General features: G+C 36.9%; 1 protein-coding gene across 1 annotated transcript in view; it reads left to right on the top strand.

The window, feature by feature from the left end:
- The window catches only part of LOC134800931 (facilitated trehalose transporter Tret1-like), a 28,167-nt gene extending 26,428 nt beyond the window's left edge, over nucleotides 1–1,739 (top strand). The window contains exons 9-10 of the mRNA XM_063773463.1: nucleotides 508–702; nucleotides 1,470–1,739. Of these exons, the coding sequence (XP_063629533.1) occupies nucleotides 508–702; nucleotides 1,470–1,727 (453 nt within the window). The 3' untranslated portion in view covers nucleotides 1,728–1,739. The remainder of the gene's footprint in view (nucleotides 1–507; nucleotides 703–1,469) is intronic.
- The last annotated feature ends 16,521 nt before the right edge of the window (nucleotides 1,740–18,260 follow it).

Raw genomic sequence — 18,260 nt, 5'->3', positions numbered from 1 at the left:
CCGACTCCGCCTTAAATGGGGTGCCGCAGGATCACTATCAGCATTCGACCGCGTGCAGGCGGCTTAGCACGGTCGCGTTTTTATCCCTTGTCACCATGCCTGTCACGTTCTAACAAGTACGTAAGTGCGAAAGGGACGCGCATAGTGATAGACGATAAAAATGGAACCGTGCTGCGCCCATAGAAGATCAGGAGCCTTGATAACATGGATAATTACTCTGTATGTGGCCTTTATGTTCCAATGGTAATCTGTAATGCGAAGCGCAACCCCAAAAAACTGAATTTTGAACTTTGACAAAAAGTGATAGGTTTTGTTGCTGATGAAGATATTCCGCGAAGTTATACGAATCGTAGCAAAACAAAGTACTTAGGCACAGTTAAGGTTAATTCAGCCCTAAGGTTGACTCGTAGACAATTCCTAAAGGCTTACGTCCTAATATTTGTACAGTTAATGTTTTGTCCAATACATTTTAAAATAATTAACACTTTTTTAAATCGTATATTTTAGAAACTGCTAGTCGGTACATCATTCACAATGGGCGTGGGTATGGGCATACTATCCATCTGGTTCTACCTGACAGCATCAGGCTGGAGTCTGCCTGGCTGGATCCCGGTGCTGGCGCTGTGTCTCGCCATCGTCTCTGACGCGGCTGGCTTCCAGCCCGTCTCCTACATTGTTATCACTGACATGTTTACCTTCCATGTAAGTATTTAGGTTTCTGGAATGAGCCCAAAATTATGAGCAAGAAAGGATGTACAGTCACGCTCCGCGATTGTTACGCCATTTAGGGTTCTAGCTAAATTGGGTATCCCATAACGTAATTATGGATCAACCAATTTAGCTAGGACCCTAACTGGCGTAACAATCGCGGAGCGTGATGGTGCATAGATATAGAAAGACAACGGCGGATTTGTTATTGATTTTGCGGTATAAACGCATGTGAATAAAGTTTTCATGCAATTTTGTAGCTTGGTTCACACCCATTTGCAACAAGAAAAACACCCGCAAAATAATTTTGCCATTTTATTTACTTAGGCGCTTATTATGTACTGTAGACTGTTGATAAGTTTACAGAACTCTTAAGTACCTAATATCTGAGAGCTATGGCTAAAGTTGCTCTCGATTACAACGTGTCAAATTCTAATATAAAAACTACAATTGAGTCGCTTAACTTCGAACTCGGGTAAATCCATCTGTCAGATTATGCGATTTTGGTAAGGTGTATTCGGGTAATACTGAATGTCAGATAATTCCGAAATTCAGATGAAAATCACCCTTAATTCCATCATAATAAAAGTCTCTTTTCGGAATTATCCGACAGTTTTCGACATTCGGAATTACCCGAGTAAACCTTATTAAGAAAAGGTAATAGGGTAGATATTTGCTGAGAGGGTCGAATGGATTTACCCGAGTTTGAAGTTAAGCGACACAATTTTGCGTGAGCCCCCTTAACCATTGTCTATTTCCAGCTCCGTGGTCAAGTGTCATCCTTTATCAACGTGTGCGGGAAAGGCGCCAACTTCATCCAAATCAAGGGCTTCCACGCCCTCAACCAAGCCATCGGCATCCAGTTCACCTTCCTAATCTTCGCGGTCATCTGTTTCGGATCCTGTCTATTCTCCATCATCTTCTTCCCTGAGACTAGAGGGCGGTCCCTTGATGAGATATACAAGGAGCTTGCTGGGCGAAATAAGAAGGACGATAATCAAAATCAACCTCAGGTCTGAGTTTAGCTAGTCTAAAAATAGAAGTAGATTTTGATGAGAGTGTACCAAGAGGTGACGAGCGAACCTACTTATACTCTGTACCTTCAGGTATTAAAATAAAAGTAAACAAAATCTACCCTCAAATGGCTCCATAAGCCAGTTGAGGGTAGATGAAAAAATTACATGATCAAATAATGTAGATTAAAGTCAGGTCGTTCAGTGACTGATCCAGGCGATTTTGTATTTGGTTGGTTAACCAATAAATGTTATAACTACCCCAAAATTTACAAATTGTTTGTTTACTTTTATTTAAATACTTAAAGATACATACTATAGATGTGTGGTACTAAGTTTCCTAAACTAGTAAACCAAAGATGTGTAAGAACATTGAAATTTAATTGAACATTCATACATTTTACATATGGAGCTGTATCACAGTGCGAGCCCATAATATGTAGGAGCTGAGTACAAACTATCTGTTAATTGTGACACAGAACTGTTTAGCCATAAAGTTCTACGCTACGTAAAAGTTCCGTCCATAATTATATTGGAAAATAATTTATTTTATGTTTAGGATATTGTGTAACCCAAAAATATATAATTTACCCGATCAGTGTCAACACACTATATTTAAACATCGAACTTACTTAAGCATATGCTTAAAACATAAATTTAAAAATTTGAAAGTTTTCAAAACACTATAGATACCTAACTAGAAAATTTTAACTGGCTATGTTCTTGACAATGATGCTGCTTAGCGGCATTGGGCAACTATAATTAAGTAACTAAGTTATTTATCATCTTTAATTTAATTCCTGCTTCACCCTATCTTGAACTACCCCTATCCTACTCGAATAGTAAGTATTTAGAATAGAATAGAATATAGAGTGTTTATTCGAGGCAAAATAAAAATGAATTCTATTCACCTATAAACAGAATTCATTTTAGTATAAGGTTTCAATAACTGGCCAGCTTTCAATAACTAGCAACCGTATACTAAAATGAATTCTGTTTATAGGTGAATAGAATTCATTTTTAGTTTAGAGTGGCCAGTTATTAACAGGTGGCCAGTTACTGACGAATTACCCTAACACAACTTAACATATAAGCCACGAAATGGTTCATTAATTGACATAACAAAAACCAGTGCGGTGTGTAGTAAAATGCGCTTTTTTGTCACCATATTTACAGACTTTTACAAGGATTTCATGCATTATTTTCTAGTATGTATAACTTCAGTCCTTGAACTACGTTATTGCTTGTCAGAAACACGACGGCTCATAATTTTCTCGATAGAATCTTAAGTTGAAAACATGCCTAACACTGTCTTTATTTCCTTATGTTAGAAGTACTACGACGAAAATGTATATGAAACTTACTTCAGTCGATAGCTTTTAAGTAAATCTTCATTATTGCTTGTCCTTTTATCGAAACGTTAATGTTTTCATTCATCATTTGATGAATTCAACATTTTGCTTACTAAATTACACCCTACGCGGCAATACCTTGCGCCCATTCCTCACGCCAGTACGCCCGTGACCACTGTCGGCGTCGGACCTACGCTAGTTTAGCGGACGTTTCATAAAATGGGTAATCACAGTATAAATATGCAAATATGTTATACACACAATGTTTTTCAACATGCTTACGAAGAAAAGCAAAATAATTCTTAAATACGGTGACATTTCAGACATTCGTCCGTCATATTGTCATTTTATAACAAGTTGGGCAGCAAAGGCACACACCCATCTAACCAATCCGAAATTCAGTCACGATTGATAAATTGTGTAAACATATTTTAAAAAGCTATAAAATTAATCAAATTGAATAATTTTTAAACATAGATATACAGGATTCAAATATTTTAGACTGGTCATATTTTTCATAATATCGATTTCGCCTGGCAAATCGTATTACTTTTTGGCAACCGGGTTTTTTAACCTAATTAGACCCCGCTGAATCCGAATTTGCCGGTTGCTTGATCGAATTCTTCACCGGAAGTGAGATATTTGATATTAAAGGACCCTTTTTTTAGTTTTTTGTAAATAACTCTTAAACGGTGGCGCATAGCAAAACATATTCTATTACATAAGTAATCTGCATAAAATTGCCTACAAGAAAGATTTAGTACAATTTTTTGCTAGGATCAATATTCAAAGAGATATTAACGCGGTAAAATCCAATTATAATCACTTCTAAGGTCCCTTTTTTTAGTTTTTCGTAAATAACTCGTAAACGGTGGCCAATATCAAAAAATGTTGTAATACGTTAATAATCTACACAAAATTTTGTACAAAAAAGATTCAGTACACTTTTCGCAGGGATCAATATTTAAAAAGATAATAAAGAAGGAAAGTTAATTATAATAAATTCTAAGGTTCCTTGTTTGTATTTTTCGTTAATAATTTGAAAAGTATGACTCATTGCAAAAAAAAAACCCCTCCCCCCTACACCCTCAGCACACCCGCTAAGCTCGAGGACATTAAGTATGGTTATCTGGACACCACAAGGTATAACTGTGCCAATTTTCAAAATTATACGAATTATTTCCGCAGATTTTTTTTATTTCCTTGAGCTATTAACTAACTCGAATGTCGAAGTAGAAGTGTTTTTTGTCATTACAATCTTTAAATGCTTGACTTTTACTAGTCAATTCAAAATTAGAAAAACAGTTAGAGTTATAAATTGTTATAATTCTTTCTTGTGAAGACAGCTAATTTTATGTACTTATTGGAGCTATGCATAACTCAATAGTCCCACAAATTATCTTAGCTTTGCTAGTATTCTTCCTTATTTTCACTACCTACTTGCCCGAAATTGACTGCTAGAGTTAGACCAAGTCTGCAACGATTTTGATAGCATAGGCAGTGCAAGTGTTATTCATAATTTCATAGAAGATTGACGTTTAAAATAACACTTGCACTGCGTGTGCAATCAAAATCGTTGCAGATTTTTCTTGGTCTAACTCTATTACATTTTTAATGTCTATTAGTAAGTACTATTTTTTGTCTCATAATAATTTGGTATCATTTTATTAGATTCTCAGTTTGTCGCGGTATACACTTATATTGTATATAATTAATAATTATTTACACTCACCGTCTTACCTACTACCATTTTTAATTTCATTAGGTACTCATCAAAATTCGAATTTGCTAATAAATCTTATTCAATATTAATTGCCGGAAAAAATCCCGGAACTGACAATTCAGAATACCGATGTCGTCAGAATAAGGACGTAGACGTGCTGCGCGGGAATAGTGCGGTGCGCCGCGCGGGGCGCCCGCCTGCCCGTTCTACCACGCGTCTGCTTCACCCCCTTGAAAACGTAAAACTCGAGTATAAGAGCGCCTTAATATAATACAAATATGAAATCAAATAATATCATCAGGTTATTCAGATTTTCCAATAACTAAGTGATATAGATCGATTCATTCACGAAGACGCGTAGGTACTTTGGTTAGTAGGTATTGTCATGCTATTAAAGTTTAGTTTTGATAAATCATCGTGAATATCTATATCTATCTATCTAATACCTTTAAACGAGCAATTCTTGTTTATCGTTAGAGCCGTTCGTAACGGCTCTAACGATTTCGATGAAATTTGGTATATGGGGATTTCGGGGGCAAAATATCGATCTAGCTAGGCCTTATCTCTGGGAAAACGCGCATTTTTGAGTTTTTATATATTTTCCCAGATATTTAGGACTTGGGGTAGATACCCTATACATCACAAGAAAAAATTACTTAAGCGCCTTACGTAATTCTATTAGCAATACGTTCGTAAAGGTATTGGCGAATTAGAACTGAAGTTCAACAGCGGTAAGATTATCTGTACATTATATATATGCATGTATTTATGTATGTTTGTATCACTATTGCACCGTAGGACCGTAGTATCGAAACAACTGAGCCGATTGTGACGAATGAGGTGGCACGTGATTCTTTTTTTTATTTTGGTGATTATTATTATATATTTATTTTATGTAAGTACCTACAAGACTTAAATGAGTTGCTCCACGGTGTGGTCACAAATGCAACAATTAGTTATTTATATGATTGTATAGTAAATATTTAGAAAAAAATGCTTTTTGGAAACCTTCAAACAGATAAATCGAATTTCAGGTCGATTTACTAGGTGAGGTTCCTAAATAAAAAATGATGTTTTGCGCTTGACACTGAAATATTCGCTAACGTCTGCGTAACTTACTTTCTATATGTACATCTCGCTCGCACTAATATATGCTATACTTGCCGCAATACCTGGCGACTGAGATCATAATGCTCTCTCCTTTACCCTTGTTAAGGCCAACCAAGAGTGAAACAGATGGCATTAAGACCAGACTCGCCACGTTTTGCGGCAAGTATAGCACGAGCGAGATGCATAGAAAGTAAATTACGCACACGGCAGGTCAGTGTCAAGCTCGTGGTAAGGCTACTTAACAATTTTTTCCTGAACTTTGAAATCTGCTCGTGGCATTATTACCGTTACAAAATGAATCAAATGATGCTCCATATGTGACGTTATCTATGAAAAGGGATCTTATTGTCGATGGCGCTTACGCCATTATTAACGATACTCCGAAATAAATACAATGCCGCGCGACGCTGTGCGGCGTAAGCGCCATCGACAATAAGGTCCCTTTTCATAGATAATGCCCCATATGTCTAAGTGAATATCCATATAGGTACCATTGTCCACACTGATAACTGTCCATCGGTGGACCTTATGGCTTTGTACTTAATTGTACCTAAGCACTATATTATTTGCATGAATTGAATTAAATTTTTATTTATTCGAGGTGCTTATTATATGCTGATAAGTATTGATTTAGAAATAAGGATATTGAAAAAAAGATTCAAAGAGGTATAAATAAATTATAAATGGGTTTATCCTATTTAGGTTAAAAATATTTGGCTATTTTTTATTTCCGCATATCTAATTATAGAAATAAGGTCATTGGAACTGTGTGATAAAAAATGTAAATATAATTTAAATCTATAATTATTCCAATATTTTTTCGTTTTAGCCGAAAAAGTACCTACATGTATTTATGTGTAAACATGCCATTGTTATTTAAGTAAATAAATCAAATTCTATCGAACTGGGATATTTTACTACGTTCTAACCGAATCACAAAGAATCAATAATCAATGGATGATGCAGACTGGTTCTTGAGCGGAGACCACGGGACTCTGTATTTTTGGTATTTAAAGTAAACAAATAATTTGTACATTTTCGGGTAGTTTGGTTAACCAACCAAATACAAAACCGCCTGGATCTGTCACTGAACGACCTGAATTTAACCTACATTATTTGATTGTGTAATGTTTTCATCTACCCTCAACTGGCTTAAGGAGCCATTTGAGGGCAGATTTTGTTTACTTTTATTTAAATACCTAAAGATACAGACTATAGGTGGGACCATGGTATAATAATATACTCCGCCTGGTACTCTCTTCCGACCACGTGACTGACACAAGCCTACGTCATCATGCGACAGCGTGCAGCGCTATAAAGTCCATTTCAATAGAACTTGGGAACTATGTAAACAAACCGCCATATTGAAATTGTCTCTGAATGATGAATTTACTAGTGATGGGCAAGAGTCTCACTTAGTCCTTTACTTTATAAGGCCGTAACACACTATCGCACTGCATCACGATCTTGGTGCGTCGCACCCATAAGTCGTTTTTTTTGCATTAGAAAGAACTTGAAAGAAGGTAAGCCATCTTGACATGTCTTTTAATTACGCTTATTAAAAATCAGTAACTATTACTTATGAAAGCAGAAGAATATAAATGATCGCATTGGATTCATTATTGTTACATATTTGCCGTAACTTATTTTTAAAATGTGTTTTTCAATCAAAAACAAAGACATAAAGATTGTTTACCTTATTTTTAATGCTAAAATAAAACGAACTATACAGGGTGGAAAGATAAGTCGGGCCCTGGAGGGAAACTATCTTAAATCCTTAAGCTGGCTCATTTTACTTAAAGGAGACCATCCTTTATTTTTTAAAAGAAACAAAACTGCATTCAAAGTATGACTATACTGTGAGTCGGGTAGTGTGTAGCGGCTTTACGAGTATATCACCAACTTTAGTCACAACACTACCCATCATAGACAATTGTAGAATGTAAAAGAAACAAAAACGTCATTACATCAGGGCCTAATAACCTAACTTATGAAACCATTTTAAACTTTTATTGAAATATCCAAGATACAGTTATATATTGTTGTATTTTACGGTAACGACCGCTTTAATAGTGTATAGTGTATGTGTTTCAATGGTGTTTGATGAGATGATGTGAAAATTCAAGGAGAAACAGTGACATAACAAAGTTACGTCCTTTGTTTACATAGTTTGCAAGTTCTATTGAAATGGACTTTATAATAATACAGTGAAACCCACTGACTTAATATTAGAAATAGACACACAGAGCGGAACACAAACGTCAACAAAATGTGGGTCAGAATGACATTAGCGGCAAATTTGCATTGATGATAAAAACGCTTACGTAAATTTTGAGTCAAGATAAATGTTTTGTACGGAAAAGAACTTACTGCCGTAAGCATTAAGTGTCAAATTTGTAAACATTACTACCAACACTGTTGAAACTTTAAGTCCGATGGCACTAAACGTAACTTCACCTTTGTATTTACGTCAAACAACGTCAAACGAGAATAATGAACGAATGGAGTCCCTTTGGTACATTTTAATAGGTATTACTGTACAGAAAAACCAAAGTAATAAATTAAACAAATTTAATTTGATCGGGAGTTCAAATAAAATTAATTCATGGTAACAACCCGTGTAAGTTATCATAAAACAAATTTATTTTTAATAACTAAGTATACGTCTTTAAATACTATTTTCCTTGAAATAAATTCAATTTATTAAATAACTGTGTATTTTAGATCTATATAATACTCTTCGCACTTTCGTTCTTTGCAATATAGTGCACGGGGACATTCAGGTCGCTACTGGTACTAGGGTTGCCAGATGGCCGGGATTTAGCGGGATTCTCCCGATTTTTACCATGTGTTCCCGATTCCCGACAAAGTGAAAATTGTCCCGAAAACCAGCTTCACGTTATGAAACAATAATTTCAAGTTCCGAACTGTCGTCGAGCGAGCGAGCGAGCGACTCAAGATCTCAAAGAATGTATACTATTCTAATTTAAAAACGTCTATGGGCAGAGCAGCTGACGTAGTGCCAATAATGTAAAATATCGTTGTTTTTAATACAATTACTTTAATTTGAATGTTTTTTTTCCCCGACTTAAGTCCCAAAATCCCGAAAAATTTATATTTTTTCCCGATAATAGCGCCTTTCGATCTGGCAACCCTAACTGGTACTGATTGGTTATGGTCTTTATCAAAAAAATCCTGTGGTCGTCACTGTGTTCAGACAGGTTTAGCATTTACAGTTAGTCGATGTAAGCCCTTATTGGTCGTGTATATGTCGGAAACAGGGAAATGGGCCGAACACACAAGTGCCGTTTTGCCTTGTTTAAAACTGCATCACCCCTATCTCTTGCTATAAATTATAGATTATATTTCCAAGAAAACCTATGCGACGTGCAGAGTGGACTGCTATTATAGCCTATAATAGCAGTCCACTCTGCACGTCGCATAGGTTTTCTTGGAAATCTTGAATTTAAACATAATATGTTTCGTCGTTATTTATATATATATATATAGTATATTTGTATACGTAATTAATATGTTATTCGTAATTTATTGATTGTTTTTGCTGTTGTAATTGTAGCACCGCTCACAATCTCTCTGCTTAGCCTTAAGGTTGACTGGTAGAGAATACCTTATGGCATTAAGTCCGCCTTTTGTACTATAAGGTTTTCTTTTGTGCAATAAAGATTAAATAAATAAATAAATAAATAATATTATATCTTATGAATTCCATATAAAAATAAAAAAGTATTGACCTCACATCGACTCATTAGATTTTTGTTCCTTCACATCCCTTCTTTGGGACTAACAAAATAATTTATTCAAAACCATGAAATAACCACCAGATTACATAAATTATGTAATGCTATCCAAAGAACTAACCGAAAGAAATGCATTCCATGCTTTTTCCTTGTTTTATCTTTGTTGTTTTTGCATATTTTCACGACCATTTTACGACATTGTTGACAACTTCACATTTGAGCGGTCCATACAAGACTAAACGAAAAAGTAACGCGTGATCTGTTTTAACGTTACTTTTGCGGGGCCATTTTTTGCGGCTGATTGGGTATCCAGTTCTTATTCTATATCAATGGTGAAACCTGGTTAAGGCGATATGATTCGACTCATCAACGAATCTGAGGGGGTGAGGTGCGCGGCAAACCGTGAAGCCCCGCCCGCGCGTCCCGCGACCCTCTCGCCGAGCTCGTGAGCGCGCGCCGCGCACGGTAAACATTGCAGACGGGTCACAGTATAATGATCTTATGATGGCAGTATTTTAACTAGACCGGGAAATGGTCACGTTTTAGAGTTTTTATTGTATATGTACGTATGTATTTTTTGCATTACGTATTTCTGATCATTTCATGTAGAATTATTATTTTTATATAGACATGTGTACTTATTATTGATCAGTAAGAACGTTTTAATTTCATGGCAGCGTGTTCGAGTTAAAGTACCTAAAGGAAAGTAACAATTTTAAAGGAGACGGTCAATTAAGGGTTCTATTTATAAAGGTTATTAACCTTAATCAACAATTTTACTTTACAGATTCCTTTAACTCAATAACGCTGCCGTGAAATTAAAACGTTGTTACTGATCAGTAGTACTTATTTATAAGCTCTAAAAACAAAAAAAAAACAGTTTCAAAGTAAATTTCTGATAACTTTTTGGTCAGTGCAAGCCTTATGGTTTCGTCTTGGCAACATTTTACATGAAAATGTTTTTGGTGGGTCTCATTATCACAATTTCCAATACTTTTGTTGCCTAACTTAATAAATTATTGTTTACAATACCTATCGACTTTATACCTACTTTAATGATCACACAATTTTAACGAAACAATGTTTTCAAGAAAATAATTCAATTAAGTGCGAGTCAAACTCGCGCACCGATGGTACCTACATTTTATTAAGTACATTATATATATATTTTTTTTATTAAGTTGTAACTGACTCATCATCATCATCTCAGCCATAAGACGTCCACTGCTGAACATAGGCCTTCCCCTTGGACCTCCATTCCGGTCGGAAGCGACCCGCATCCAGCGTCTTCCGACGGCCTTAACAAGGTCGTCTGTCCATCTTGTGGGTGGACGTCCTACGCTGCGCTTGCTAGTCCGTGGTCTCCACTCGAGCACTTTTCGACCCCATCGACCATCTTCTCTGCACGCAATGTGGCCTGCCCATATATATATAACATTTTCAAGAAGTCTGGTCGCTTGTGGTGAAAAAAAAAATGTATGGAGAACAGAGTGGCCAACTTTCTTAAAAATAGTTTATCTAATACTGATTCTAAAATGGTATCACACATTTAAATTTTCTACAAATAAAGATATGGCCTAGATGGTGTTTAAAGTGAAGTATGGTGCTAACTAGTAAAAAAGACATAAAAGTGCGATTATCTCGAAAACCACGAAACTTTTACTAGACCTATAAGTGCATTTTCTGGACCAGCCTAAGCTGCCCTGTCGATGGTTAGAAGGTTGTCCATTAATTACTGGACACTCTGTATAGAGATGTAACTAACCCAAATGGCACTTGGCACTTTTTTTATCTGATAGTCAGCAAATGAGCCGCCTGATGGGAAGCGGTCATCTGATACTACTTTAAACACTAAAACGTCCATGCGTTATTGATTTAGTGTAATTTCCCCACAACAAATTAGCCTTTTGGCTGCACTTGGGCCGAGCACAAGCATAAACAGTAGCAGTAGGTACTAGGTACAAAGAAATCACGGAGCGACATAACCTCCTCGTTCAAAGCTACCACGATAGGCTCAGCTAGAAAGTCGTAGAGTAACTGACTGCAAATAAATATGGGAGCGATAGCTTGCACTCCGTGGTCCATAACAATCAAACAGATGGCGATGGCGTCGCATTCTTACGCCGCTAAGGATCCGATACAAGATAATTTTAGATATTAGACAAAACAAAAAACCTAAGGTAGGGAATAAACACATTAAAAAATGTTGGCTAACGGCGTATTGCATAGAGTATCATTCTATGGAACTTGCTAACTATGTAAACAAAGGTTACTAGTAAATTCATTCATTCATCAAGTTTGATTATATAGTTAGCAAGTTTCATAGAACGGTTACCGATACGACGGTTATGTCAATTACACAAACGTGCACGGTGCGTAACGGAATGGGTAAGTAATATATAATAATAATATAATTTTACACTAAACAAAATATCTGCAAACAAAAGATTATACGAGTATAGCGCCAACTGCGCGCCTCTGGGCTGTATCTTATTCTTTGAACCTCGTGGCGGTGCAGCGATACAAAATTCACGTACGATCGCAGTGAGCGGGGTAAGTGGGTGGTGCGGGTACAGAGCGCTTAGCTCCACCCAGACGCTCAAGGGCATTGGGCCTACCAATCGTCTTAATAATATTAACTAGATTTTGCCCTGTGCGCAGGGCCCTCAGGGCCCCGCGGTACGCGTGTTGTTTGCTGTTGGTGCTGTTGTTGACGTGTTGTTGTTGCTGTTGTTTGCGCTGTTGTAATTGCGTAGTAGCTTGTTTTCCAAAGGGAAAAAGAAACAAAGTTGTACTTTTGCTAGGACAAACAGATCCGCGTGCGAGCACTTCATTCCTGTAGCTCGGTAGCAGTCCGGTTATGTGAGGGTCGCAGTTCTAACCTAACCTAACCCACTTTTCTGGTAGCAGTCCGTTTCTGTGAGGGTCGCAGTTCTAACCTAACCTAACCCACTTTTCTGGTAGCAGCCCGTTTCTGTGGGGTTCGCAGTTCTAACCTAACCTAACCCACTTTTCTGGTAGCAGTCCGTTCCTGTGAGGGTCGCAGTTCTAACCTAACCTAACCCACTTTTCTGGTAGCAGTCCGTTTCTGTGGAGTTCGCAGTTCTAACCTAACCTAACCCACTTTTCTGGTAGCAGTCCGTTCCTGTGAGGGTCGCAGTTCTAACCTAACCCACTTTTCTGGTAGCAGTCCGTTTCTGTGAGGGTCGCATTTCTAACCTAACCTAACCCACTTTTCTGGTAGCAGTCTGTTCCTGTGAGGGTCGCAGTTCTAACCTAACCTAACCCACATTGTTGGTAGCAGTCCATTCCTGCTGTTGTTATTGTTGTGTAGTAGTTTGTTTTCCAAAGGGAGAAATAAATAAAGTTGTACTTTTGATAGAAAGAAAAGATCCGCATGCGAGAACTTCATTCCCGCAGCTCGGCCTTCGGCCTCGCGTGCTTGGGAAATCGTAACTTTTCCTATTGGGTCGTGTTGCAGCTCCAACTTCCTCCTCACGTGTGACGCTTCGAACAAGACTAAAATACAACCAAGCGCAAGATGAACTGCCTGTAGGCACCTTGAACTCTCAATTATATTTAATTCATGTCGACCGTGGTCAAATATTAAAATTAGTGATATGTATTTAGTTCTTAAATAATTGGATTGCGATATGCCTATTAGGGTAATTTTTTCAATTATTTCAATTTGACATTTTATATTTATTTAAATTTATGATTATGATGATGAATTTGCACGCTTGACGGGCGTGGCGCGTTGCATGCGATCCAAAGCCGGGCGCCTTCGGCACCCTCATACTAAAAGCGTAACACTATACATATATTGTAACATCCCCATACTGTATCAATCCAAATAAATAATTTGTGATTTTCAAAGGAGTCAAAGAGCACGAAGGAATATAATCATTTTACAGATCGGACGTAGGTATATCAGTAAAGGTGAAATACTGTAAATATATCATACTTACATACTCACAATTATATTATCTAGGAATATAATATTATTTACCTACATTGAAATTGGTTGCTGACCTAGTGAAAATACTGAAATATTTTAACTGTTGATGTAGGAAAGCTAGGCGCTTTCAAGCACCTCGTAAAGTATTAGATGCTTCTGTTATCAGAAAGTGTGTTTTTATAGCACTTAGTGACTTTTTCTTACGTTTCATATGCTTTGATTCCCATTGTTTGTAAATGGTAAAATCACGTGACCGCGCGGAACACACTGACGCAGGTCCGTCCTCTACAAGCGCTGCCGCGCGACTGAAGAGGGCGTAAGTGCGTTCGCGAGTGATGGCGGTTGCGGATTTAGTAGGTATTGAAACATAGAAATTATTTTAATGATGTTACCGAGACAAAGTGATCCAAACCATCTAGATTATCTTATTACCTATACATTTATGTAAAAAACAAGCCAATAAAGTTTGTATTGTAGCTCTGAGATTGATTTATTGTTAAAAAAAGGCGTAACTTTGGAATTTTTTTCTATCGAGCAAAGTTTATCTAATCATGTTTTTGAGATCCAAAACATATCTGCCAGATCCTTAAGTATAAGATATATTTTTTTCACAATTTTAAAACATTGTTTCTTATATTTCCGATGGATTCAAAAAACTGGTTCGCTTAGCTCCTACGGGAAAAGCACGCCTTAATTGGCACCTGGATAAATGGAAAACCTCAATAATTGCAACCAAAAGTCCGGTCCCGGTCCCTTGAGACCAAAAGGATGAGAAGAAAGGATTATAGAGATAATTGAAATTTTGGAACCTCTATAATTGGAATTTAGATTTTAGGGCTTTTCGTAATTTTGCCTCTGATTGACCACGTCGCAACTAAGACCTCTATAATTGACACTGTGCTAAAAAAATCCGTTATTTTTGCTCTCCTTTTTACCTCTATTATTGAAACGAGTCTTACTTATTACCTCTGTAATTGAAATAATGTAGTTGTAGACAGCAGAAACAATATTTTAATAGCAATGATAATTTTATTTATATCTTCATCCAGAATTCAATTTATTTATTGGGTATCTATCACAGCCTGTAGTAGGTGAAATATTTTTTATTAAATCAAAAACAAAGTATGCTTTTTACATTCCAATAAAACTTTCTTCTACAATTCAAGGGAATTTTTTAAACCCAAATGATTAATAAGAAAATAAAGTAGTAATTAATGTAGTGTAAAAGTGCAAGTATAGAAGCTATATATAGACCAGAAACCCAGAACGTAAGCGTGTAAATCTACTTTCAATGGTTATTTGCACCTCCATAAAAGAAATTTGTCAGAACGCAACCTCTATTAATGAAAACCTCTATAATTGACACAACGATTTTTTGAACCTCGTTAATTGACACGACCTGCTTAAATGAAAAACCTGGTTAATTGACAAAAAATGGCCGGTCCCTTGAGATTGCAATTATCCAGGTTCCACTGTAGCACTATATAAAGTGGCTATGTTATTGTGACGTAGGCTTGTGTCACTCTGGGAAGAGAAGACCATGTTTTATTAGACTATGATCTCGAAAATAATGATTAACAAATCGGTCAGCATCCTTATTAATTAAAGGTTAATTTTTACTATGCAACTCACGATCCTTGCGTGGGTAGCTCCCAAATTCTTGAAGTGCGATACCTTAAACAAACAGTAGTTATAAAGTTATGATCTGTGAAAAATAAGTAAAGATATGCCAACTTAACTCTTGTTTTTAGGGTTCCGTACCCAAAGGGTAAAAACGGAACCCTATTACTAAGAATCCGCTGTCCGTCTGTCTGTCCGTCTGTCTGTCACCAGGCTGTAACTCAAGAACCGTGATAGCTAGACCATTGATTTGTTAACAAGGGCCTACCATGAAACGCGAAAATCGGAATTTAGTTATCTGCCTCTTTATCTGATGGAGAGGTTGGATAAAGAAATTTCGATTTTCTTGTTTCGCGGTAGCCCCCCAGATTGTGATGGATAGTGGTAGTGGCGCCCCCTACGCAGAGTTCTGCGTAATATTCCCTATTATTTACCTAGACGACCGTCAAAGTCGTATCAAAACCATAAAAATCTGACTCGGACTTCTGTAACCTCGATTGTATGGCAGCGGCTAGGTTCGTGTCACTTAACCGCTGGAGCGCTATACGTCGTGCTCGTATATTGTATTGTATAATATTGTATTGTATTGTATTGCTTGTATGGGGCTGTCCATAAATTACGTCATCGATTTTTGTCGATTTTTGACCCCCCCCTAAAATCATCCAAAAATCAAGCTTCGAATGACCCCGTTTCCTCCTACGTCATGCTACCATCATCCGATGTCCAGACCCCCCCCACCCTAATTTGAAATAAAGAGAAACGTATGCCTATCCATTAAATTAAAACTATGTATAACAAAATTTAGGTTTAAGCTCCTATTGAGATTAAATAGGATATTCTCAAAATGTATTTAAACGAGCAATTCTTGTATATACCTACTATATATATTTCGGGGATCTCGGAAATGCCTCTAACGATTTCGATGAAATTTGCTATATGGGAGTTTTCGGGGGCGAAAAATCGGTCTAGCTAGGTCTTATCTCCGGGATAACGCGCATTTTTGAGTTTTTATATGTTTTCCGAGCAAAGCTCGGTCTCCCAGATATTAATACTTTTAAACGAGCAATTCTTGTTTATGTATATGTAAAAAGTATTTATACTTTATTATTTTACACAATCTCACAATTACATAAATATAAATACAAATAAATCTACAACATTAAACATAGCCACATCAAGCCAAACTCAACCTACCCACTTAACTTAAGGTCCAAATCAAATCAAATTTATTTGGCGGATAAACTCATGGAATCTAGTCACGTCAGGTAAATAATATAAACTTTATTTACCTTCAAAAGCCAGAAGCATAAGATCGGTAGGTATGTAAATACATAAGTAATAAAGTTTGTTATGTTTTGGTTTGTTCATATTTTACGACATTACAGTCAGTTTGGACAATTTTTTTGCAAAAGTGAGCAAAATAAATATCCTATGTTGCTCCATGGTCGAATAAAACATGGTCTTCTATTCCCAGAGTGACACGGGCCTACGTCACAATAACATGGCCGCTATATATAGCGCTATCGCATATTATCATATAGCGCTGTCGCATGATGACGTAGGCTTGTGTCAGTTAGGTGACCTAGAAAAGACGGTAATAGAGTACCAGGCGGAGTATATTATTATACCATGATGTTGCTCTATCTAAGGCAGCGGTCGGCAACCTTGTAGCAGCCAAGCATGACGCGGGCCGCACTTTGTTAATATTTATGACTTTATCAGACATTGTCGTTTGTCAATATTACATACAAAATACCCAGGGAGGCCCGCGGGCCGCAAGCGGAAGGTTCGCGGGCCGCTTGTTGCCGACCGCTGATCTAAGGTGTGAGCTGTCGAGTCGATAGCCTAAGTATACCTTGTGTAAAAAATGGTTCCTTTTTGGTACAGAATTTTAGGGTTCAGTACTACTGAACCCTAAAAATCAAGCAGAGGGCTTACTGAGAACAAACGAAAAATCGTAAATTGTTATCTGCCTCTCTATCTCTATAGTTCGTTTTTTTAGCATTAGAAATAAGGTAAACAATCTTGATGTGCCTTTTTATTGAAAATCACGTTTTAAAAATAAGTCACGGCAAATATGTAACAATTATGAATCTAATACGATCATTTGTATTCTTCTGCTTTCATAAGTAATAGTTACTGATTTTTAAAAAGCGTTTTTCAATTAAAAGACATGTCAAGATCGCTTACCTTCTTTCAAGTTTTTTATAATGCTAAAAAAACGAACTATAGATGACGTTTTAAGATTTTTCCATGTTGGTGGTTCTTCTTCGTGGTCGTGGCCTCATGTCTGAGGGACGTGACTCCTATGGGTTATTCTTCCTACCACGGCTCTCCAGGCCTCTCGATCTTCGGCCATCTGCATCGTTGCCTGGAGCGAAGTCTGGGTAATATTTTGGACCACATCTGACCATCTACGGGTGCACGCCCTCTACTCCTTCGTCCGTCGACACTCCCGGTAATAATGTGCCTTGGTGCGCCGGTAATAATGTTGGTGGTAGGCTCTCAGGTTTGCTAACGACCCATTTATTATAAATTTATTGAAATTACTAAGATTTACTAAATACTAAGATAATAAAAATGCCAGTAAAATTGCAAAAGGGAAGAATTGTCAAAGAAACATCTAGAGTTAGACCAAGAAAAGTCTGCAGCGATTTTGATAGCCCACGCCACGCAGTGCAAGTGTTATTTATACGTCATAATTTCATAAAAGTTTGACGTTTAAAATAACACTGGTCTTTTCTTGACTACTAGACTTTTCTTGGTCTAACTCTAAGATTGTAACTATGAAACATGTATGTTGTAACTTAAAACTTAATTGCGTTTAAATGAGAAAATATTTTTAGGGTTCCGAACCTCAAACGGAAAAAACGGGACTTTTATACGATCCCGTCTGTTTGTCAGTCTGTCAAGACCCTATCTCGGGAACGCGTGGACTCGTGGAGGTATCGAGTTGAAATTTAAACCATATAGGCAATCAGTACGGTTACCATCAGTTTGTCACTGACATCAACGCCG

This window comes from Cydia splendana, chromosome 20 (assembly GCF_910591565.1).
Source record: "Cydia splendana chromosome 20, ilCydSple1.2, whole genome shotgun sequence".
NCBI lineage: Eukaryota > Metazoa > Arthropoda > Insecta > Lepidoptera > Tortricidae > Cydia > Cydia splendana.
This window is presented reverse-complemented; position numbering and strand designations above follow the sequence as displayed.